The sequence below is a fragment of the Artemia franciscana genome, chromosome 3 (genome assembly GCF_032884065.1).
Source record: "Artemia franciscana chromosome 3, ASM3288406v1, whole genome shotgun sequence".
Taxonomy (NCBI): domain Eukaryota; kingdom Metazoa; phylum Arthropoda; class Branchiopoda; order Anostraca; family Artemiidae; genus Artemia; species Artemia franciscana.
The window spans coordinates 25,395,961-25,421,637 of NC_088865.1; the positions used below are offsets into that span (position 1 = coordinate 25,395,961).

The 25,677-nt window shown below is 34.8% G+C and overlaps 1 protein-coding gene across 3 annotated transcripts in view; it reads left to right on the forward strand.

The window, feature by feature from the left end:
- Positions 1–3,336: 3,336 nt before the first annotated feature.
- The window catches only part of LOC136025074 (WD repeat-containing protein 55 homolog), a 37,716-nt gene continuing 15,375 nt past the window's right edge, over positions 3,337–25,677 (forward strand). Inside the window, exons 1-4 of one of the 3 annotated variants that reach the window (XM_065700779.1) lie at positions 3,337–3,404; positions 9,099–9,569; positions 12,971–13,166; positions 20,211–20,396. In XM_065700779.1, the coding sequence (XP_065556851.1) occupies positions 9,110–9,569; positions 12,971–13,166; positions 20,211–20,396 (842 nt within the window). In that variant the 5' untranslated portion in view covers positions 3,337–3,404; positions 9,099–9,109. Of the gene's footprint in view, positions 3,405–3,426; positions 3,612–9,098; positions 9,570–12,970; positions 13,167–20,210; positions 20,397–25,677 lie in introns of those variants that run through there. The other 2 variants (XM_065700782.1, XM_065700780.1) reach the window with 2 other exon arrangements.

Here is a 25,677-nt window from a genome sequence, read left to right on the forward strand (position 1 = left end):
AAGGAGTGCAATAGGACGGTAATTATTGGGATCTTGAGCCTCCCCTTTTTTAAATATAGGGATTATTTTAGCCTTTTTCAGAAGATCAGGGAAGACACCATTTTTTATGCTCTTATTTATAACATCTGCAAGAGGTTCATATATTACTCCTGATATTTTCTTTAAAAGATTTGTCGATATATCATCTACTGAAGCCGAATTTCCTCTCTTTAAATCACTAATAGCTTTTTGGTATTCATCAAATGGCATATACAATGATTTATCTTCGTTTTGGGGCAAAAATCGTGTATAGTCTGATGACTTATCCAGAAGATCTCTAACCAATTCTTTACCAATTTTACTGAAATGCTTAGCAAATAAGTCTGCGATATCCTTTTTTTCAGTTGATTCATTAGCGTCATTTCCATTATTAAGGAAAGTCGGTATTGCTCTTGGTTTATTTTTATTTAATTTATCACGCAAGATTTCCCACATTTTCTGCTGGGACGCAGCTGAAGATATTTCCTTCTCATAATAATTTCTTTCACTTTCTCTCAAAGTTCTAGTCAGAGTGTTTTTGTAAAATTTGAATTTCTGGATGTTTTCATCAGACGGATAGTTGCATTTAATTTTGTATAGTCTATTTTTTTCATTAATACATTTTAACAGTCTCGGGGATATCCATGGTTTTTCTGGCATTGACTTGGGTGTTTTCCTTTTAACTTTCGGACATATATCATTATAAACATCATTAAATGATTTATAAAACATTTCCAATGCCTTGTTTGCATCCTCAGTACTGACCACTTCCTTCCAATCTATATCTCCTAGCTTAATAGTTAAACGCGCAATTGATTCATCATTTATTATACGACCTGTTTTTTTCATTGCGTTTATTTCTTTTAGATCTGGCCAAATTAAATTCAGAAATTATCACACAGTGATCTGAAATATCATTTAATATGACAAAAGTTGAAAAACAAATACTATTTGAAAAAATATTATCAATTAATGTTGCTCCAATATCATCTATTCGAGTTGGAATCAGACATGATGGGAGCAGTCCTTGACAAAGCATTTGTTCTAAAAATTCTCTTATCTTCGAATCATTTTGCTTTGCTTGAATTTTCATTAGGTCTAGGTTGAAATCACCAAAAATAAATATTTGCTTATTCATCTGTGATATTTTATTTAATAGAATTTCAAATTGCATCAAAAATTGATCTATACTTCCGGAAGGTGGGCGATACAAAGATATCATGATTGTTGATTTTTTATTAACTTCACATTCCAGAATACACGTTTCAAAAATCATTTCTACATTCCAAATCATTAAGTCTCGTCTTATTTTCGATTTTAACTCTTTTCTTATGATAAATCCTAACCCGCCATGCTGATGGTGTTTTCTACTCTCGCGAACAAAATCATAATCAAAAAACTTTACATCATTAATGTTCCTATCATTTAAGAAAGTTTCGTTTACCGCTAAAGCTTCAATTTTATTTTTATTAATTATGTTATTTATGAACTCAATGCTATTAAGCAAACCTCTGCAGTTAAAACTAGAAAAATGTACATTACTGCATGTAGGGATAGAATCATCCATAAATGAATATTTGTTTTTCGGGCTATCTTCCAAAATTACTGCTTCATCATCCTTCACATTCTTCAAGCATTCTAGTATATCAAAAGGATTTTCCTCTAACAGTTTAGTTCTGCTTGCAAGATCAGGTAAATTATGTAAACTCAATATCATAAATCAACAAAAAAGCCTCACTTCAGTTAATCAACAATTTAACAAAAGACCACTCAAAAAAGAAAACTAAGTTAAGCACATATAACAAGCGCATATGTCGGAGAAAATCATTGCGTTTTGGTGGAAATATGTTCATTCTTTCTCATTCAACAGAGAAACACGCACATTTTGGCAACAATGTGCGCACACCAACACATATTTGCGCATTTTTATAATGACTGTTATGAACAAATCACTAATAATGACAAAAAAATAAATAATAAAAAAAAAAATAATAACACAATTTATTCGACTGATGGGACGTTATACCACTTCTTTTTTTGTTTCACTCCGTCTTGGTCTATGTAGCATAATGTGGGTGGTACCGTGGGTGGGATCTATGCAACAAAACCTTTATCCTTCATTTCTTTCTTTTTTTTATTCAGCGTAGAGCAGATCTCCCTGCAGGTTTTACTAACATCATCGCTGAAGAAAACTCCATTGTAATCAAATTTTGTCGCTTTATCAAGGTCTTTTTTCCAGGGCTGGTCACGTAATTGTTTATTCGCTTGAAGTACCGAGAATTTGTCATCCGAGTTTATGAGTCGTATTTTCACAAATTTGTCATGTACTTCTTTAACTTCAAAATTAATTTTTAGTTGTAAGAAATTTACCAGCAAATGTTCCATTTTCGTCGAGGCCTCCGGCACTGAGGCAGCTTTTAAGTTCCAAGCAATAATGTTGTCTTTCTTTTCCAAATTCTCTAATATGAGGACCTTATCAGTGAGAGGGCCTAATCCATGGGATTCTTTCTTTCTTATATCTTTTAATTCTGCCTGAATCTTTGTTATTGTATCCGAGTGGGTAGCAGTTACAATTTCAAAATCATTCACTTTGGAGGTTAGACCACTAATGTCTGAACGGATTTCGGATAATTCAGATCTCAAACCTTGTATCTCCTCCCGCGTTGCTTTAACTGTTTCTAAAATCTGATGGACCGAACTGGTCAGCGCATCGATCGAATCACGTATTGTCCCTTCGGCTGTTGAATCTTGCACAGATAATCGTGTGGATTCCATATCATTACGTCTCTTTTTCCTGGTCATAATAACTATTCACAGGTTTTCACAAGATTAGCATAAAATAAGTCAAAATGCGCGCTCTCCGATACTGAGATGTTAACTCGAGGAGAGCATTGAATGAACTGAAATATAAAATATATTGTTTTTCCTTTTCTATTGATATTACGCTTTTTGTGTTTTTTTTAAGCTGGGATAACCTTTAAAAATGTTGCACCTTTTTTTTTTTTTGAATGGCCTAATTATAGTCACACAAAAGTTGCAGTAAAATGGACTGAAACAAGTAGGTTATGCGTTAAATAAAAGTTTCAGATAAATAACAATACTAGAAAAATAAAAGTCTTTTGAGAATACTGCTACAAGAGTGACATTGATTTTTAATATCAAATATCTGTGTACGATACTGGTGGGATTTTGCAGCTCTTAGACAAAGGAATTTCAAGTACTTTCAATGAAATTTTTATATCCATAGGACGGGATTTCATCTTCTTTTCAGGTCTCGGGAAAATTTCTCGTACAAAAGTTCATGATTTCAGTTGGCAGTGTTAACCAGGTTAATTTCGTAGCGAACTTATTTAAACTTTAACCACGTTAGTTCTCGAAATATTTAGGTTAGTCGTTGTGATAGACCTGTTTTTTGTTTATAGGATTTCAAAATCATGGAAATATAATTTATGTATCTAAAAGAAATTGATGTATAATTCCAGTTCAGCCACTTTCTGCTATCTTGGAAAGCGGGTTACTTAGGAAAATGGAACTTTCACTGTTGGGTCTACAGACAAAAGTGTGCCCTGGGAAGGTGTTTTGAAGTACCAACGGTAAAACTCTAGTTTAGTGACTTCTTGCTATCTTGGAAAGGGGGTTAGGTTAGGAAAATGAAACTTTCAGAGATGGGTCTACAGGCTAAAGTAGCCTATGTCCCAGGAAGGTAGTTTGAAGTACCTACCTCCACTCCCTCTCCCTCTAGAGGGTCCTGAACTTTAAAAATATGTGTGCTATAAAAGTGAAACCTTGGAAAATTGTTCAGTAAATTCTAGTTTAGTGACTTCTTGCTATCTCAGAAAGGGGGTAGGTTAGGGAAATGAAACTTTCTGGGATGGGTGTACAGGTTAAAGTATATCCTGGAAAGGTATTTTAAAGTACCCATCTCCACTCCTTCACCCTCTAGAGGGCATTGGAATTTGCCTACATGACAGGTCTATACCTATTGAAATTTTGACAAAACAACATTCTACCTTAATTTTCAGTTACTAGTTACTTTTTATCTGCCTTTAGTTCTGAAAATGCAATTACTGTTATTTGAGTAGAGTTCTGAGCCATATAGATGTTTTTTTTTCAAAATGTAGGAAATGTATTTACATATATTTAAAAACTTGTAAATTAGGATTGAGCAAAGTTGTGAAGCTAAAAACAATTTTTTTTTACTTCATTCAAGCAGAAGATCTATTGGTAAAGTTCTAGTTTAGTGACTTCTTACTATCTCAGAAAGGGGTTAGGTTAAGAAAATATTGAACACTACATCTCTAAGCCAGATAGGACAAAACCAGTTAAGATTTGCTTATTATAATCTTAGAAAACATCTGGTCTTTCAAAATTCAAATTTAGACAAAAGTTCTACATTTTAGTTTGTAAAAATGTAATTATTTTGTTTCACAGCACTTGTCTTGTCTCCATCCAAGGTTGACTGTGTCTATTATTAGTAGCCTATATATTATGCAAGCTTTAAGATCATGTGTCCAAGATTAGAATACATTTTCTAAGATAAGGCCTAAGCTATAAATGTGTGGCCAAGATTAGCCTCCACTGTTGTCTATCAGTATATTTAAAATTGTGAGTGTTGTGTATAGTTCAAATATTCAAGCAAACCACATAGGACTAGTTAAAGAGATTTTGAAACATCCAATGAAGAAACAATCAAAATTCTAGAGTTGATAATACATGACACATAGTTGAATACATTCACTTGCCTAGTGGTTTGATGTTGCTGATTCAAGTGCTTCCCAGTTATACTTCCATTCTTTTGTTGACCATTTGTTGTCAAGATGGTTCTTAAAGCTGTCTTTGGTTTGGGCAGCAACAGTATCTGACAGTAATTAGTTCCAGAGGTTGGTAACATGGTTGGTAAGAAAATGGGTGCATTGCCACTTTGAGGAGAAATGCCTGGATAACTGCAAGCTATATCCCCCTTGTACAAGAGTCTTGAGATGCCAAAGGAAGAAGATCAGGAAGTGCCTTTGAATTAATAAGTTTATGAACCAGAATGGCATCACCCCATCTTCTTCTACAAACTAGAGTTGAGAGTTTCAGCTTGCATAGCCTTTTAGGGTAAGGGAGCTCATGCAGTCCACTCACCATCTTAGTGGCTCTTCTCTTGACATCTTTAAGAATTTTAACATCTTTTTTGAAAAAGGGGGATGCAAGGACCATGCCTGTTTCAAGTGGTGGCTGAACAAGTCCTTTATACAAATTGCATAAATATGATAGTAAGTATAAGTATAAGTATAGTAAGTTAAATATAATTGTAAGTATGATAGAGATTATACAATGGTTTAGCTATTAAAGAGTGGATTAGTTGTCTGACTACTGGGTATCTTATCCTATATGTCTCCTCATTCAATGAGATTAGTAGTGAAGGTCTGATGATTCATGGGCCTGCTGATTATAAATCTGAAGCTAAAATTGCTATGTATTTATCCAAAATAAAAAAACAACAACATAAAAATATATTTCACAAATGGTAGACATGTTACACCTAGTTGAAATCTAAGACTTGTAAGTACTTTGAACATTCATCACCAAGAGTTTTGCTCACAGCCTACCAAATTCCTGCCTTTGAATTCCATACTTGTAGATTGTATTTTACCTCTTCTGATGGGTCCTTAGTGATTCCTTCTTAAAGCATATGTCTTAACTTTTACTCCACAAATTCTAAAGCTGCCTGGGAAATTCTTATATTGCCAATGCTTAGAGATATATTGCTGTCACAGTTCAGTTTAAGCCTAAAGACACTTAAAGGCTATTAGTAGCTATGGAAAATGTAATCTTGAAGAGATATTAAACTAGGCTATACAAAAATCAAATTAAATGGAACCAAGGGTGTGATACATAAAAGATAATTTTTTTCAGATAATGTCTATGCAGTTTTATGGTGTTATGCAAAATGACCCCTCTTCAAAATTTTCACTATGTTAATAGGATGGGACTAATCAGCTGCTATGATTAAAAAGACAGTATGTTACACAACATGAATTTTACAGAAGAGCAGAAAAAAACCTAAAAAACAATTCATTTTTTTCTCTTTTACTGTAAACAGTAGAAGCTAGTGAAAGGGACACCTGTTAGGGATCCAAATTACAGCAAAATTATTTTGCCATCATAAGATTCAATTTCTGATTATTTCTGGGAATGAAAAAATAGGAAATGGGGCTGATATAGGTTAAAATGAAGAAAACTTTTAAGTGTCATCTTTGCAAAAAAGTAAAATAAAAGAAGACTGGTTGGGCCTAACTACATAACATATTCAGGTTAAATAAGCAGACCTAAAATTGATTTTTTTTTTTTCCAAAATGTATTTCAAAACACATTTGGATTGTCACATAACCCTTGTATTATCATTAATGTAATGCAGTAAAAATTGTTTTTTAGAATCTTTGATCAAATTCTAAAAAGAATCAAACAAAACTTTCTTTTAAAAAGGCATTGAAACTTAAAATGCTTGATTTTTATTTCCCATATGTATTATATCTTATGGGACTTATTCAGTAAGAAATTGAAACCTCTCATATTGTGTTAAAGGGAATAAAGTGATTAGATGGTACCACTCCTCTCTTTCCCCTTCCCCATCATGACACCTCCATAGTCCTTGGGTCAAAATTTTTAGATGGACATTTTTCTCCAATAGTTTAGGGATCTAAGAAATATGCACCTGTAGAATACATTACCCATGTTAAATGCCCATTGTTTGCAAATAGGTTATATGTTAAATAATTACCAACTGGCTTGGTTTTGGCTCTTCTTCCAGCCTGAAACTTTCAAAGATTGTTCCTTGAGTCAACAAATGATCACACTTTTCTTTGGAAAGGAATTTTTTCTGAGCACTAAATATGGAGGGGGGGAGTATATTTTGCATCTGACCAGTTTAAAACTTACACCCACAAGTTCTTAGGTCAAGCACACTGTTCTTCTTTTCAACTCAACTTCTACTCTGGCAGTTTTAGGTAATTAGCTGAAACAAGGGCAAGGTTTGAATTGAAAAAAAAAATATTCTTTCAGTAAAAACTGAATTGAATCAACCTGTTGATATTCTGAATAAAAGGTAATTTCCATTGGTATAGCTAAAATAAATACTGACATAGTTCATAAATAAAATTTGTTATTATTTTCAAACATACAACACATGTAAGAGAAGTAAACAATAGTAAATCTTCATTTTTACACTACTGATATATAATTTTGTTTGCAATTTTCTATTAAAATTGTCAAAGGTAAGATATTTCAAACTATTTTTACTTTCCTTATTATAGCATTTATTGTCATATGAAAACAGCCACTATAAAAGAGGAAACAGATAAATATATATAACAATTCTAATGGAAGCAGGATGGAGAGGCTTAGAGTTTTACATTTTTATGCAGATTACTAGATTTTGATTGATTTATATTTGCAAATTAAATAAATAAAGAAAAAGATATTAAAACCAAGGAAACTTGACTATACATTAAAATATGTTTGAAAACAATTTGAAGCATTCCTGTTAGCATATTTAGGGGTTTGTGAAAGATTTATACCCAGATTCTGCTGTAAATCAACAAATCCTTTCTGCTTCATCATTACCTGTAGTAAAAACAACTTTGGTGTTAAGGTCAAACTTCTTGGTAAAAAAATTGACCTGCAACTAGGTTTGGGCCCTTAGACACAAATTACTGTTGCCTTCAATATGTGTCATTGGAACCTGTTGCAGAACAATGCCAGAAAATTCCTGCAGGAGCAATGTCTAATAAGGCAAGAGTAGCTAATTTCTTATAGAAGACTGTCAATCCAAAACCATTCACCAAAATTGGAAATATTGACCATTTGCTTGATCTAAAAAAAAATATAACTTCCCAGGCATTCTTGTTATGGCATATAATTAAATTATGGCCAGGGCAAATTTTTCATTTACAGTTAGGGCAAGTGCCTTACACTGGAAGGTTTTCCCATATGACATACCTTTAAGGGCCATGTCTTTCTTTTTCAATTAAATATGAATATCAAGGTCAATCTCCAAGTCAGAACTAATAAAATTTAAGATTGACAGAACTCTTGATTTCTAAAAAAACAAACAAAGCACTCTCTTTATTCTTTATCTTCCCTTGCTATGATGTTCAACCACCAGCACCTAAAAACACAAAAAAAAAAGAATTAAAAGAAATAAAATGTGAAAACAAATATTATAGCAGGCCTATATTTTACAGCATACGATTTGGAATATAGGCAGAACGTTCTAGAATCACTTCTCTTCTTCATTCTTTTATTTTTCTTTATTCCCTTCAGTGGCTAAATTTCCAGGGTGTAACTGTTTGTAGAATGGAATCTCCTAAGAGATTGTCTGGAAGTGACCTGTCTGTGAGAAATTTTAAGGGGGATATATTCTTTGTCTTTGGGAGGGGGTCTGTAAGACACCATGCTCCTCATATTCTAATTCTACATCTCTTTATACAAACTCTAGAGGCCTCAGTGAACCAATACAAAGCTATTCCTTCTAGAAAATAGCTAGAGTTCCATATTCAGACCTATGAACCTTTGCTGCACTTTCTACTGTCATTTAAAATAATCTGTCAACAGGTTTGCAAAAACCTCTTCTGTATAGTGTCCAATTGATGCTTGAATTGAAATACTCTTAATGACCTATTTCTCACTTGGGTATAAATTTGTTATTTAAAAAAAAAAAAAAAAAAAAAAAAAAAAAAAAAAAAAAAAAAGCAGAGAAGGACCTTTAAAACAAATCTTGGGCCAAGTCAAGGAAAAACAAGAGAGAAGCAGAACAGTTTCTCAAATAATATAAAAATCAATATCTTTTTTATACAAATACATTCAACAACTATTAAACCCCCTTGGAGCATTGCTTAAGGTTAAACTGCTATACTCAAATGATAAATTATTGATCAAAAGTAGGAGTCAATCAGTGCAAGTATGGAAGAACACAGCTGTGTGTGACTGTTTCTTCTCAACTAATTTCTTTATTAGACTATATCTTAATCTTGCAAATACCAATGTTTTGATATCACTCCAGACTCTTAATTTATTTATTTTATTTTATCTTCCAGGGAAATTTAAAATGGGCAAAAGGAAGAAATCAAATATTCCAGTTACTAGCAAAGGTATAAATTTAGGTTCCAAGAAAAGCACCAAAAATGAAAAAGAGAAAACACACAGTTCATCTTCCAGTGGTTTGAGATCTATATTAAAGAAACCAAAGCATGAAAATCAAGGTGGAACACAAAGTAATGGTAAATCTGCATTAACTGTTTTGAAAAGTGATATTCATGATGAAAGTGGAGCTATATCTGATTCCATTGTTGATTCAGATTTAAGTGACTCTGATGAAGAGTTGTTTGTTCAGGAAGTTGCTGAGGAACATAGTGAAAAGACTGAAGAGGTGGAAGCAAATGATATGAAGAATATAGAAAAACATGCGGATGACGAAGTTGGTTGTGAAGTCAGTGAAGATAGTGACTGGGATGATACATCAGATTCTTCTGGTGAAGAAAAAGATGAAAAGACAGCAGAGCCACATGGTAAATAGTGTTTTTCATTTTTTGTTTTTGTTTGAGCAAAAAAAAACACAAAGAAAGACAAGCAAGTTGTATTGAAAATACAGAAAATAAAGCTGTAAATTGTGAAATCTTGTGAGTAATTGGCCCCAAATCCCCCTTCATTCATGCCTATCCTCAAAAAATATTTTTCAAAAATTAGAATTGGGACTGGGATCTTGGGAAAAAAAAATGCAGATATCTAGAACAATTCTAGAAATATGTGTGACAAAACACATAGCCTATGCTAATCCAAGTTTCTATTCATGGTTCAAATATGCCTAATGATTGGAATTCTAACAAGATTGATGGTAATTATTTTTTTTTCTTTTTTATAGTATTACAATGTCACTGCTGTTTTGGGGGTCTCAGCCTGCTATATAAAGGTATTGTTTTCAGGGGTGGCCCATTTTGAACCAGTGGTCATAGAATACTGAATGGGAACTTCTCAGAACAGACATAAATGTTGATATGGCTAGGGCATGTTCTTTAGATGAAGGATGACAGAATGGCAAAGGTTGTCCTTTTCGGCCAATTGTCTAGGGCTAAACAGAAAGCAGGTCGACTGCGGTTTGGATGGGAAGAGGTCATAAAGAAATATTTAAGGAAAATGAGAACTTTCCAGGAGAATGTAGAGAGGGAGGCTTTCAATAGATTGGGATGAAGAAGGAGCATGCGTAGCTGTGTTGGCCTCACTTGGTTTGGTGCATTGGTGAGTTGTTAGTAGTAGCAGTATGAAATGAAGCCTTCAAGACAAAGTTGCATAGAAATTTCAAAGTGTTTACAATTTGCTAATTTTTGTCATGTATTTATACCACTTGGGAGTTTTCCAATTTACCCCATGCAGTTGTACAACAAATTGTATTCATGTGCTTGGCTCTAAAGTAATATTCTCGAGTTTCAAGGGCCTCTCATTTGATTTGTTTTTAATGAGTAGACTATACAGCCTTGCAAATATAGTCTTGCGTAGCCTACCTTAGCTTGCTTTGCTTGCTAAGGATGACAGCTCAGGCCTTCAGTCCTCAGATATTTGCCATCATTTTCTCATATTTCAGGCTTCCATTTCATCTTATGTTTTTCGTTTTTTGGTAGCAAAACTTTTCTGCATACATTTTCATGTTTTTATCTTGATTAGTTTGGCTATTTTTGAGTGCGCACAAAAAAGTGTTACAAAACTTATAAATTGATATTCATAACAGGATAGCTTCTCAACAAATACTATATTTTTACTTTCATAGTTTTCATAATCCAGTTCTTATTTTATGACTTGTAAAACCAGTTCATTTTCCATTGTCTCATTTAAAATATTTAACGTTGCTAGTGAATTGTGAATATGAGTACTAGGGTTACTCCCCCCCCCCCGCCATAAAATTCCCCCACATGCAAAAGTGAGTGGCCAAAAAGAAATTATAACAAAGAAAAATAATGGAGAAAGGAGAGAATTTTAGAATATTCTACCTATATTTCAAAATATAGGTAGAGTGTAAGGTGTAGAATATCTTATAATATCTATTTTTATATCTTCAATCGTTTTAATTTTTTCTTCTTTTCTTTTTTTTTGTGTTGATTTATCAAAGCAGGTTAATATAAAAGTTAAAGAGATTAATTTGAAAATATGACATTAGTGGCAACTGTAGAAAATTGGCCCTATGATGGAAGTGCACAGAGATAACAGGCCGGGACTAAAAAGTACAAGTAGTTACTTCCCGTAGACTTGGTTTAGGAGCGTTATTAGCCATAATAATTTTTTTTTGGGGGGGGGGGATTTTACTCTCTGGCTGGGCATTTTTACCCACTGATGTGGGTGATGAGTGTTGCTATTAAAAAATTGCTGAGTTTTTGTTCTTTCTCAGCTGAGATTTATCTTTCATTAGTTTTATCTCATATATTACCGTCAGCCCATTTGCCCTAATAAAAAAAATCCATTAAAATCATTGCGCTTCGCGCCACTATTTTGCTAACTCAAACTTTTCATCTGTCTGGCAAAAAATCTTAGGGGAGGGCCTCCCCCTACCATGTACGTGTTGCCCCTGCCGACAACTATAGTATATGATAACAGCACACCACTTGCAATAAAGAACGTGTCCACTAGGCTTATGTCAGAAGGTTTTCCAGTCTGTACCTTTGAAGGGCCTTTTTTCGCGTTTAAAAACAAAGAGTTAAACTCTTAAGTCAGAACGAAGCAAATTTAAAACTGACAGAGCTCCTTATTCCAAATAATCAAGCAATTTTTTAAGCAAAGAAAGTTTTCAAAAAGTCATCGAGTCCTATTCATAGAAATTATTGAGTTTCGTCCACTAGGTGTGCATCAGAAGGTTTTCCACTCTGAAGTACCTTTAATTGTATGAACTTCGTGACTTTTCAGGAACGAATGTGCAAACATGCGGCATTACTTCCTCGGTAACTTTGAAGCTCGATATATAGTTTATCGATGCTTTTGTGTCGATTGGCTATCCCAGAATTTTAAGTCAATTGAAACTTGGTCCTCCATGGGGCAAAGTCGTAGTTTGGCAGAATCCTACAAAATTGCAGAAAATGCCGCTTTCCCACGACTCCGTCTTTTTGGTCACTTTAGAAGGTATCTAGAACTTTTAATTCCCGTTCGAAAGAGCTCTCTATCGATCTTTTAGGACTCCTTCAATACGACCACTCCTAGAAAATTAGAAACAAACATAAACACGCATCTGTGATCTTTCTTCTGGAAAAAGAAAAATGCAAGATTCCACTTTTTTAGGTAGGAGCTTGAAATCTCTGCAGTATAGTTCTCTAATACGCTGAATATAATGGTTTGATTTGAATTATGATCAGTTGCCTGCCTTTTTGAGGTGTTTTCCTATTTCTTCAAAATCAGGCTGATTTTCTCAGGCTGAGAAAGCATTTGATATGTAACATTAAACTTAATAAATTATTATATGTGGAATAGGCGTAAAAAACCGAATTCTTTTATGTATTAATGGTTATCAAAATTTCTTTTTTTAATGTTTGGTTACTATCGCCTGGAATCGCCCCTTGCTTACTGTTCTTTACCACGAACTTTTTGATTCTACACCATATATTTTACATGCATTTTTGAATATAGGTAAAATATTCTATCCCTAATTTTATTCCTTTTTTTTATTCGTCTCAATTTCCTATGGGCTGCTCAATTTTACGTGTCGAGAGAATTTTCCTGGAGAGAATTGTCGGGTGGGAAGGGGGGAGGTGGTATTTTATTCAGAGTGGATTTCCCGGGGGGTAGAATACGCGGGACCCCGCGAATAGGACGCCAAATTTTGCCTGAAAAAGTGGTGCTATTGATCCAGGGTAAAGCGTTTATTTCAACATATTTTTTTTAAGTTTGATTGCTGTTTGAACAGTTTGTAACTTAAGTCTTTCAATTTCTCAAGAATTCGATAAGCCAGAAGAAGAAAATGAATCGGATTCAGACGAGGACGAAGTAGTAGCTGCCATAAGAAAAGCCACAGAGCCTAAGGCCCGCAGATATCCCAGACCAATTACTCTTGAAACAGAAGCTTCTGCTATTTCTTTCCACCCGTATAAAGAAGTGATAGCCGTTGGAGATATGGATGGAACCGTTTTAATGTAAGAATAAATAAAAGAAGGGATATTGCACTGGAATATAGAAAACAAAGAAAAACCTATTCGAATCCAATGTCATACAACCGTTTAGAGTAAATATTAATGATTTGATGCATAAATGTCCAGATATACCCATCCAGCTCAAATTTTGACTTTGTACATATATCTGTAACAATGAAGTAACTGTAAGAATGGCAGACCTATAATGACTGGTCTATTTCTAGTCTCTTCAGTGAGCTTGGTTGTGAGGGATCCCTATCACATGTCAATAATTTTGTCCTGAGGAAAGTAGATCTGGACATTAAATCTCATTTTCAAAATTAATGATATAATTTTTATCAAGATTTTCACTTAAAAAATAGTTTGAAAAACAGGGCAAATTGTGGTTTTTAGTCAGATTAAATAAGAAAAACAAATCTGTTATTCCTAATGAAAGTAAAAGCCAGCGTTAAGACTTTCAACACATATAAATTATTGTAAATGTATCGAGGCCATGAATTCCTAAGCCCCTCTCGTTGTTCGAAGCTAAGTTTTAACTTTATTTTTTATCACAAAACAATCGGAATTATAGGGCTTTAAGGTGCCTAGTTTTGCTTTTTATGGCACTTGGTATTAACCGAGTGACATATAGCAGTCGCTTATTCTGTCGGTCTGTCTGTCGGTCCCGGTTTTGCTACTTTAGGCACTTCCAGGTAAGCTAGGACGATGAAATTTGGCAAGCGTATCAGGGGCCGGACCAGATTAAATTAGAAATAGTCGTTTTCCCGATTTGACCATCTGGGGGGGGGAGTGGGGGCCCGGTTAATTCGCAAAAAATAGAAAAAATGAAGTATTTTTAACTTATCAGCGGGTGATTGGATCTTAATGAAATTTGATGTTTGGAATGATATTGTGTCTCAGACCTCTTTTTTTAAATCCCGACCGGATCTGATGACATTGGGGGGAGTTGGAGGGGGAAAACCTAAAGTCCTGGTTTTGCTACTTTAGGCACTTCCAGGTAAGCTAGGACGATGAAATTTGGCAAGCGTATCAGGGACCGGACCAGATTAAATTAGAAATAGTCGTTTTCCCGATTTGGCCATCTTGGGGGCCCGTTAATTCGAGAAAAATAGAAAAATTGAAGTATTTTTAACTTATGAGCGGGTGATTGGATCTTAATGAAATTTGATGTTTGGAATGATATTGTGTCTCAGAGCTCTTATTTTAAATCCCGACTGGGTCTGATGACATTGGGGGGAGTTGGAGGGGGGAAACCTAAAATCTTGGAAAACAGTTAGAGTGGAGGGATCGGGATGAAACTTGATGTGAAAAATAAGCGCAAGTCCCAGATACATGATTGACATAATCGGAACTGATTTGCTCTCTTTGGGGTAGTTGGGGGGGGGGTGTGTAATTCTTAAAAATTAGAAAAATGAGATATTTTCAACTTACGAACGGGTGATCGGATCTCAATGAAATTTGATGTTTAGAAGGATATCGTATCTTAGAGCTCTTATTTTAAATCCCGACCGGATCTGGTGATGGGGGCGGGGAGTTGGGAGGGGGAAACCTAAAACTTGGAAAACACTTAGAGTGGAGGGATCGGGATGAAACATGGTGGGACAAATAAACACAAGTCCTAGATAGATGATTGACATAAACGGAACGGATCCGCTCTCTTTTGGGTAGTTTGGGGGGGGGGGTATTTCTGAAAAATAAAAAAATGAGGTATTTTTAACTTACGAACGGGTGATCGGATCTCAATGAAATTTGATATTTAGAAGGATATCGTGGCTCAGAGCTCTTATTTTAAACCCGACTGGATCTGGTTACATTGGGGGGGGGAGTTGGGAGGGAGAAACCTAAAAATTGGAAAACACTTAGAGTGGAGGGATCGGGATGAAACTTGGTGGAAAAAAAACACGAGTCCTAGATACATGATTGACATAACCAGAACGGATCCGCTCTCTTTGGGGTAGTTGGGGGGGGGGTTAATTCTGAAAAATTAGAAAAAATGAGGTATTTTTAACTTACGAACGGGTGATTGGATCTCCATGAAATTTGATTTTTAGGAGGATATCGTATCTCCAAGCTCTTATTTTAAATCCTAACCGGATCCGGTGACATTGAGGGAAGTTTGGGGTGGGGAAACCTAAAATGATGGGAATCGCTTAGATTGGAGGGATTGGGATGAAACTTGGTTGGAAAAATAAGCAGAAGTCTTGCATACGTGATTTACATAATTGGAACGGATCCGCTCAATTGCGGGGGGGGGGGGGGGGGTAATTCTGAAAAATAAGAAAAATGACGTATTTTTAACTTACGAAGGAGTGATCGGATCTTCATGAAACCTCATATTTAGAAGGACCTCGTAACTCCGATATCTTATTTTAAATCTCAACCGGATCAAGCGTTATTGGGGGGGGGGCAGTTGGGGGGGGACCGGAAATCTTAGAAAATACTTAAAGCGGTGAGATCAGGATGAAACTGGATGGGAAGAATAGAAACCTGTCTAAGATACGTGACTGACATAACTGGACCGGATCTGCTCTCTTTGGTGGAATTGGGGGGGGGGGTAATATTGAAAATTGAGGTATTTGTAACTTACGAAAGGGTGACCAGATCTTAATGAAATTTGATATTTAGAAGGATCTTGTGCTTTAAAGTTCTAATTTCAAATTCCGACCAGATCCTGTGACATTCGGGGGAGTTGGAGGGGGGAACCTGAATTTTTGGAAAACATGAAAATTGGAGTATTTATATCTTACGAATAGATGATCGGATCGTAATGAAATTTTATTTTTAGAAGGAATTCATGTCTCAGAGCTCTTATTTCAAATCCCGACCAGATCTTTTGACACTGTGGGGATTTGGAGGGGGAAATCTTGGAAAAACACTTGGAGTGTAGGAATCGGGATGAAGCTTGGTGGATAGAATAAACAAATGTCCTTGATACGTGATTGACAGAATCATACTGGATTCGCTCTCTTTGGGGGAGTTGGGGGGAGGGGTTCAGTGATTTGGCGAGTTCGGTGCTTCTGGACGTGCTAGGGCGATGAAAATTGGTAGGCGTGTCAGGGAGCTGCACAATTTGACTTGATAAAGTCGTTTTCCCAGATTCGACCATCTGGGGGGCAAAAGGGAGAGGAAAAATTAGAAAAAATTAGGTATTTATAACTTACGAGTGGGTGATCGGATCTTAATGAATTTTGATATTTAGAAGGACTTTGTGACTCAGAGCTCTTACTTTAAATCTTGACCGGCATTAAGCCTCTTATTTTCCTTTTTAAATCAATCTATTGATTCATAGAATTTTGTTAGAGCTCATACCATATGATCTCTTGGCTCTTAGCTCTTCTCGCCTCGTCACAAGTGCCATATGAGCTCTTAGCTCTTGTTAATCTTGGGTTTGATTTTTCAGCTCACTGCCATAGAGAACAATGCTCTTGCTAAAGAGCAATGTTATCCTATAATTGAACAAAAAACAAGTTTTTAGAAGTGGAAGTTAGGAGCAACATTAAAACTTAAAATGCGGAAATTATTCTGAATATGAGTGGGGCTGCCCCCCTGCGCAATACCTTACTCTTCGCGCTAGTAACGTTGTAAAAAGCATGAACTTAGCTCACGAGAAATATGAAATAAAACTATAAGAAAAAAATAAAATAAAAATTTAGGGCTTTAGGAACTCTTCTGACAAGAAGACCACTGTGTTCTTTCCTCATAGTTTGGCCCTTGTAGTGGATGCATAACTCTGAAATATTTTATAAACTTTAGTACTAGATCTAATAACCTTGCATTTTGTATGGACTCATATGATATGTGTTTAGGGAGAGTGTGCCACTGGGTGCAAGATCGGGTTATGCTTGAACATGCTGTCACCATCACGCAAGGGCATGCCACCGCCAGTTCAGGCTATTCAAGAAGTGTATTTTAATCTCTAGACCAATTTAAAACATTATAATTATCGTTTGATTGCATTTTGCTCTTATTTTGTGCGAAAATGGCTGTTTTGCGGCAGAAAAGAGCACAAATCAGAACTTTTGTAAGGCCATCTCTTAGTGCCCAAAAAATTCACTATAACGCTAAATTATTGGTCAAATAAGCCATCTTTCTACATTCTACAACCACTTTTTTTTATATAATTACTTCAGGAAAAAAATACAAATGTGTTTAAACACGTGTCCATGAATTGAAAAAATACAAAATTATCTGTTTTTCTTAGGGGACTCTGAACCTCCGCTTCAGGGTTCTCAAACGTGCTGGTTTTGTTGTGTAACTTTCTTAAACATAGTACTTTTCTGAATGTTTGTTTAACATTCAGATAGGGAGTGCAATGTAGGGCTGGGGGTTAGGTATCCTGTGCTTTTGCATACCCTTCCTGTTTCCCTTCCCCGGATTTGTCCAGGTACGCATTTAGAGCTGAGTCGACACTGGTTGAGCTTACAGAGTTACGTCACTGACCCCTGTTCCAAACCATATAACGAGCGACACCGGGACTCGAACCCCTGTCCTCACGGACAGATGATTACAAGTCTATTGTACTAACCACGGGGCTTGAAAAAAAAAGCACATATACACTTCAATTCCAAAATAAAATCTGACAGTTCCTGGTAATGAACTTTAAGTAAGGAGCGACCCGGCTCAATAGTAACCGAAACTCTAAAAAAACGGAGTTTTGATACCAATAGATACATCAAAAGAATTGGATTTTATACTGATTTTGAATATATAAGTTTCATCAAGTTTAATTTTACCTATTAAAAGTTACGTGCCTGAGAAAATTTACCCTATTTTCGAAAAAAAGGAGGAGACACCCCGTAAAAGTCATATAATCCTAATAAAAATATCACCATCAGATTCAGCGTATCAGAGAACCCTACTATAAAGGTGTCAACTCCTATCTGCAAAAATGTGGAATTTTGTATTTTTGCCTGAAGAAAGATCACGGATGCATGTTTTTGCTTTTTTTAATATTATTTCCAGGGGTGATCGTATCGACCCAGTGGTCCAAAAAATGGAGGGTAACTAGGCCCCCTCCCCCGCTGATTTTTTCCCAAAGTCACCAGATCAAAATTTCGAGATAACCATTTTGTTCAGCATAGTCGAAAAAAACTAGTAACTATGTCTTTGAGGACGACTTAATCACCCACAGTCCCCGGGGGAAGGGCTGCAAGTTCTGAACTTTGCCCTTTGTTTACATACAGTATTGGTTTTTGGGAAGTATACGGAGATTTTCGGGGGGGGGGTCTGGGGGCGGGGATTGAGTTAAGTGGGAGGATCTTTCTATGGAGAAATTTTTCATGGGAAGAATTTCCACGAAGGGGGTGCTGGATTTCCCAGCATTATTTAAAGAACAATCCGAAATTAAATTAAAAAAAAAAATCAAGTTTTTTCTACTGAAAGTAAGGAGTAACATCAAAACTTAAAACGAACAGAAATTATTACGTTTATGAAGGGGTTCTTCCCCTCATCAATACCTCGCTTTTTACGCTAAAGTATTTTTAGTAATTTCAAAAGAGCTATTTATTCTAATTAAACGGCCTTTGTGATTCAGGGGTCATTCTTAAAGAATTGGAACAAAATTCGAACTTTAGCATAAAGACCGAGGTATTGACAAGGGGGTGAACCCCTTAATTACGTATATGAGAGAGTTCGCCCCCTCGTCAATGCTTCGCTCTTTGCGCTAAAGTTTGAATTTTTTTAAATATTGGCCGATATATATAATAATTTGCTTGTGTTATTTTACGGCCAATCTTAGCATTTAATTTTATCTTAAGCATCTTCATAACTATGATTTTTATGTGACAATAAACCAAAGATATTGTATGTTTTTGGCTTGTGGTTGTTATTAAAATAAAAAGCGTTTTTCCTACTGAAAGTAATAATTATAATGTATATGAGGGGGTTAAAGATTAATTCATTCATTCGTTTCAGTCATTTGAGAATTGCTCAACTTGTGACTTTCATTTTCATAAAGATAGTTTCGACCTCTTTGGCCGTTCTGTTACCATGCCTTTCAAAATTAGTTCCACAAATGTCGCTAATTTTAGTTACGTGGGAGAATCTTTCCATCGAGAAATTTCTCGTGGGAGAAGGGAATTTTCCATAGAGGGGGGGGCTGGATTTCTCGACATTATTTAAAAAACGATCATCAATTAAATAAAAAAAAACAAGTTTTTTCAACTGAATGTAAGAAGCATCATTACAACTTAAAACGAACAGAAAATATTACGCATAGGGGGGTTGCCTTTCCTCAATAGCTCGCTCTTACGCTAAAATTTCTTTTTTAACTTTTAAAACAGGTTGTTACTCTAGTTAAAGAGCCTTTGTGATTCAGTAGTCACTGGAGTCACAGTAGACACTGGAACAAAAATCAAACTTGGGTTATTATAAGTTTATTCTAGTTAAAAAAAAAAGTACAATTAATAAGGAAATTTCGTTTTAATTATTCGTGTACGGTGAGCCAAATTCAAAACCTGCATTAATTCAAAAACATTCAGAAATTAAATAAAAAAACAAGTTTTTTTTTAACTGAAAGTAAAGAGCGACATTAAAACATAAAACGAACAAAAATCATTATGTACATGAAAGGGGCTGTCCCCTCGTCAACGCCCCGGTCTTTACGCTAAAGTTTGGCTCTTTCTCTCAACTCCACTTTTTAAAACAATAAAAAAAACTTTCGTGTAAATAGCGGGGCGTTGAAGAGGGGACAGCCCTTTTCATATACGGAATAATTTCTGTTCGTTTTAAGTTTGAATGTCGCTCTTTACTTTCAGTTAGAAAAAAACTTGTTTCTTTTATTTAATCTAAAACAAATCACATATATGTTATTACGATTTTAATAATTTTCCCTAAATAGCGAAAATTCGTTTTTGGTTGTCAAATAATGAATAATTTTTGGCAGAGTGCAATTGGACTAAGTTCACATTAAAATACGTCACGTTACTGAATCACATCCTCACAGTCAACATAGGTGGAGTGATCCACACCTGTAACACTAGTCTTGTAGACTATATCATTTTGGCTTCTGAACAAGTCATATTATTAGCTCAATGTTTATTTTTTCAGACACAAATATTCAAATGAAGAAAACCAGCTATTATACGCTCTGAAAAACCATGGGAAAAGATCTGTGAGGTGTGTTGAGTTCAGTGATGAAGGCAATTACCTTATTTCAGCTTGCAGAGGACAAAAGATTGTTCTGGTGGATTCCTCAACCGCAAAGCCAAAGGCTATTGTAAAAGAAGCTCATGAGTAAGTCATTTATTCGTTTTAAATATTCCCATTTATTTTGATTCTCTGATGCAAAAGTAATTGGCCATTTAAATGCCGTTGTCAAAAAACTATTTAATAATATCGGTTTTATGCAATAATGAAGTGCACTGGTCGTTTCGAGTAAAGCCCGGTATAAGAAAGGGTTTTGTCCTTATCTTTTTCATTGGGGTAATCCTGATGGGTGTTTGCTAAGCAACAAAAAAGATTGTGCCAAAAGAAAGTGCTCTGGCTATGCTGTGCTAAAAACAATAATTTTGGATTGAACGTGGCCAAAAATAAAAGTAAAAGGTAAAGGATACGGCATTAGACTTTACAGTCCCTACCGGCGGTGCTGATCTCCGTTTCTCGGCCCTTCAGCCAGGAAGTGCAATGGGGGGTTGGGGGCCAACCATCCTTTGCTTTCGCACATCCTTCCTGTATACCTTCCCCAGATTTCTCCAGGTACCCATTTAGAGCTGGGTCGACTCTGGCTAAGCTTACAGAGTCACGCCACTGACCCCCGTCCAAACTGAACAATTGGGTGCACCGGGATTCGAACCCGCGTCCTCTCGAAAAATTTAGATGTACCCAATTGGAATTAAAATTATTGAAAAGTTACGTTTAAAATATCCCGCTGTCAGAAAACTGTTTAAATGTTTTCCATTTTTACCAATAACAAAGTGTACTGATAGTTTCGATATAGTTTCGAGCCTGTCATTATCCCTTCATTTGGATCAATCTGATGGGTTTGTTCCATTTTAGAAGCGAAAACAAATTAATGCGGTAAATTGCCATACAAAAGTAAAATATTATCCAATATCGATTATAGAGACGACTTCAATGACTCGGGGACAGCGGAGTCTATCAGTGCCCTTAGATGTGTTGATGGTAGTTTTAATAACAAGAGTGCAAAGCTCTGACTTGAGGTAATTGCAAGTGAAACAAAGTATTTTAGAATATAAAACAATCGTGTTAGTTCTGTAAAGCTAGATGATGAACGGTCAAAGAAGTTGACGAAGTTTTCGTATTGAGCAGGCTTATAACTAAGGATGGAGGCTGTAGAGGAGGCGTAGATAACTAGAATAGCAAAAGTACATGGTTTTCTGCTGCTTAGAAATGCGTGATAAGCTATTGGATCAGTTTAAAGTTGAAACTTGGGTGTTTAAGGCTTGGATGATGAGTGTATCAAAATATGGCACTACAAAAAAAGAAATATGTGCTGAGATAAACGTTTTTTCCGGAAAAGTACTTTTCTCCTTAGAGTTATCCAAAAAGGTTAACTCTAGAAATTAAGGCTGGGGACAAGTCTTCAAATGTGAATTCTAATTAATGAAACGTTTTACTAAGTAACAAAAAAGATTACTCAAGAGAATGCTTCGGCCATGCTGTCCAAAAAACAATAATTTTGGATCGAGCGTGGCCAAAATGTTGTCGAAAAATTCTGAAGTAGCTAATCGAAAGTAAAACTATTGAAAAATTACGGTTAAAGTATCCTGTTGCCAAAAAAAATACTGCCCCGTGGTGTGTTGTAAATAACTTGGAAAAAGATTAAAAATTTGGGGGGATGGTGAAAACTTCAATCAACCGAACCAAAAAAGAAAAAGAAAACAAGTTATTTTAGTATGATATTTAGCAGCTATCTTAAACTTTTAAACCGAACTATAGTAAACCCGAATGAGATTCCACCTCAATCCCTCCTCCACATTTTTTATTTAGGTGTTTTGATATTTTCCGTGTAAATTTCTAAAGGATTGTATTCATTATGGAAACATTAAGTGAAGCTAGGTTGAGGAGGCAAGCCTCCCTTATCATTTATTCTGAAATGGACATGTTTATTATATTCAAAAAACCACACACATAAAAAACAACTATCAAGTGAAAGTAAAAAAGCAACATTGAAACTTTGAATGAAAAAAAGTTTCCAAAATATGAGGGGACTGTTGCTTCCCTCAACCCCGTGCTTTCCACGCGAAAACGTAAATTTTAGCTCTCCCGAAAACATTTTAGAATGTGAAATGTTATATTTATCTAAGCCTTGAAAAATATTTTAATATATTATGTTATTCAAAATAAGTACAGCTAAAAGATCTCTGTAATTCCTGATGTGTTTTAACAAAAAGATGAATGGCTTAGCGTCAAAATTGGGGGTTTTGGGGGTGACAGCTCACATTTTTCAGGGTCCATTGTCAATAAATAAAACATTTATAAATCTAATAAACTGAAAAAAATGAACAGAAAAAGGTTTTTTTCTTGTGAAAACAAAAATAGACTCTTCAAACGAACAGAAATTATCTTAAACATGAGGAGGCTGTTGACCCTTCAACCCTCTGATTTTTATACTACAGCTTTCTTCTATTGCTGCAACTACTTCTACTACTGCTGCTACTACTACAAAAAAATCACTTCAGCACTTAGCTGCCTGAGGCCAACACAGCGGCGTGCGCTCCTTTCCATCTCAGTCTATTTGAATCTTCACTCTTTACCCCTTTCCTGACGTTTTAATTCGCTTTACTTGGTTCCAACTCTTGTCTCTTTCCCTTTCTATATTCCCCTCTCTCCCAGTCTCTCATTATTTTATTTTTGTTGACGTTTCAAACTTTTCCTTTTTTTTAATGAGTATCTCATCCCAATTTTAGCCCAGTCTCTCCGAGGATAAATTGTCCGATATTTCTGTGAAAAGTTGCAAGTTTGCATTCTTTATGATATTTTTTTACAATTAGCGTAATGTTCCTCCTACCCTCTCCATAGTAGGGTGGCAAGTTCATGGATGTCACGAAAATTTGAAGTTGCGCTGTAATTCTCCTATTCTAAAAACCGTAAAGAAAATACGAGTCCAAAGTTGGAGTCCAAAAACGAAAGCATGGAAGGGATCATTGCTGTAACTGGTTCAATCCAAGTCAAATTAGCAAATGAAACGGTAAACTTACGAGGGTAGCTGAGGTCGATTCATATGAAATGGCATTGTAAAATTGGAAACAACGCCGTAGATATCGTGGTTTGGTTGTGGTAGGTGTGGAAGGTTTTGTCTGGTCATAGTCACCTTTGAGAAATGAGAAAAAAGGGGAGATAGATTAGTGCGACCCAAGCTAAAGTACGATTTTCTTGGATTTTAAAGTCGGGGGCTGATAATATCTGGCTTAGGTTCTTTGATCACGGAAATTTCAATTCCACAGGCCTCTATTCACGAGGGGTTTCGAGCTCTTTAAAAACTCTGGACAATTTGTTTTTCTAACCACTTTCTACAGTTAACCGTACTAAGCGTTCTACTACGTACTACCGTTAAGCGTTCAACTATTATCATTTCTTAATCAGCTTGCAATATCACCTTTTCATCAGACAATCACATGAGAAGCTTGTTTTTAATTTCCATTTACTGTAGTTTCCTCTTTACTAGGATGCAGCCATGATCGTTTTCTGAATGGGGAATCGTCATTTTAATGCTGCATAGTTGTATTATCAGACTTTCTTAATTATTTATTTTTTGAATGTTTATAACAATTACTATGTTAAACATAAAATTTCTATCTATCTATATATATAAAAATAAGTTGTCTGTGTGTGGATCTGTGGATCAGGTGACGTCATGTTTGTCCGCATATGACGTCTGAATTATTTCACACCAATACAAAAGACGAAAAAAACTAAAAAAGGTAAAAACTACAAAAAAAACTAAAAAGAAAAAAAAACTAAAAAAGCTAAAAAACTAAAAAAAACTAAAAAAAGGTAAAAATCTAATAACTAAAAAAAAACTGAAAAAAATAAAAAAAGGCAAAAACTACAAAAAAAATAAAAACTAATAAAAAAACTAAAAAAGCTAAAAAACTAAAAAAAACTAAAAAAAACTAAAAAAAGGTAAAAAACTAAAAAAAACTAAAAACTAAAAAAGAAAAAAACTAAAAAAAAGGAAAAAACTGAAAAATAAAAGAGAAAAAGAAAACTAAAAAAATATGAATAAATATATATAAAAATAAGTTGTTTGTGGGTTATGTCTGTCTGTCTGTCTGTCGAGTGACGTCGTGTTTGTCCGCATATGACGTCTGAATTATTTCACACTAATACAAAAGAAGAAAAAAAACTAAAAAAGGTAAAAACTACAAAAAAAACTAAAAAGAAAAAAAACTAAAAAAGCTAAAAAACTAAAAAAAAACTAAAAAAAAGGTAAAAAACTAAAAACTAAAAAAAACTGAAAAAACTAAAAAAAGGCAAAAACTAAAAAAAAAACTAAAAACTAATAAAAAAACTAAAAAAGCTAAAAAACTAAAAAAACTAAAAAACTAAAAAAAGGTAAAAAACAAAAAAAAACTAAAAACTAAAAAAGAAAAAACTAAAAAAAAAGGAAAAAACTGAAAAATAAGAGAAAAAGAAAACTAAAAAAATATTAATAAATATAAAAAATATAAATATAAATATAGTATAAATTAGCAATCAACAAAGCACCGAGACACAAATGACGACCGGGACACAGGGAGTATAAATGACGACCAGGACATAAGTAAAAAAAAAACTAAAAAAACTAAAAAAATGGTAAAAACTACAAAAAAACTAAAAACTAATAAACAAACTAAAAAATCTAAAAATCTAAATAAACTAAAAAAGAAAAAAAAGAAAAAAGGAAAAAAATAAAGGAGAAAAACAAAACTAAAAAACGAATGTATATACAGACCGGGACACCGGGATACAAATGACGACCGGGACACAGGGAATATAAATGACGACCGGGACACAGGGACACAACTACAATGGGGACGCCGGGGGGCACAGGGGGATATAAATGACGACCGGGACACCGGGACACTCAAAGAGAAATCACAGACTGGAACACCGGGACACAAATGACGACCGGGACACAGGGAATATAAATGACGACCGGGACACAGGGACATAACTACAAAGGGGACGCCGGGGTGCACAGGGGGATATATAAATGACGATGGCGACTCAGGGAATGGTCGATTAGCAATCACCATCAACAAAGCTCAAGGGCAATCATTAGAATCATGAGGTATAGATCTGAATACGGATTGTTTTCCCATGGACCATTATATGTTGCATGTTCAAGAGTCGGTAAACCTGAAAATCTATTTATATGCACAGACAATGGGACAGCAAAGAATGTTGTATATTCGCAAGTTTTACGTAGTTAAAAACATATATATATATATATATATATATATATATATATAGATATATATATATATATATATATATATATATATATATATATATATATATATATATATATATATATATCTATATTCACAGGTGGGACATAGGGACACAA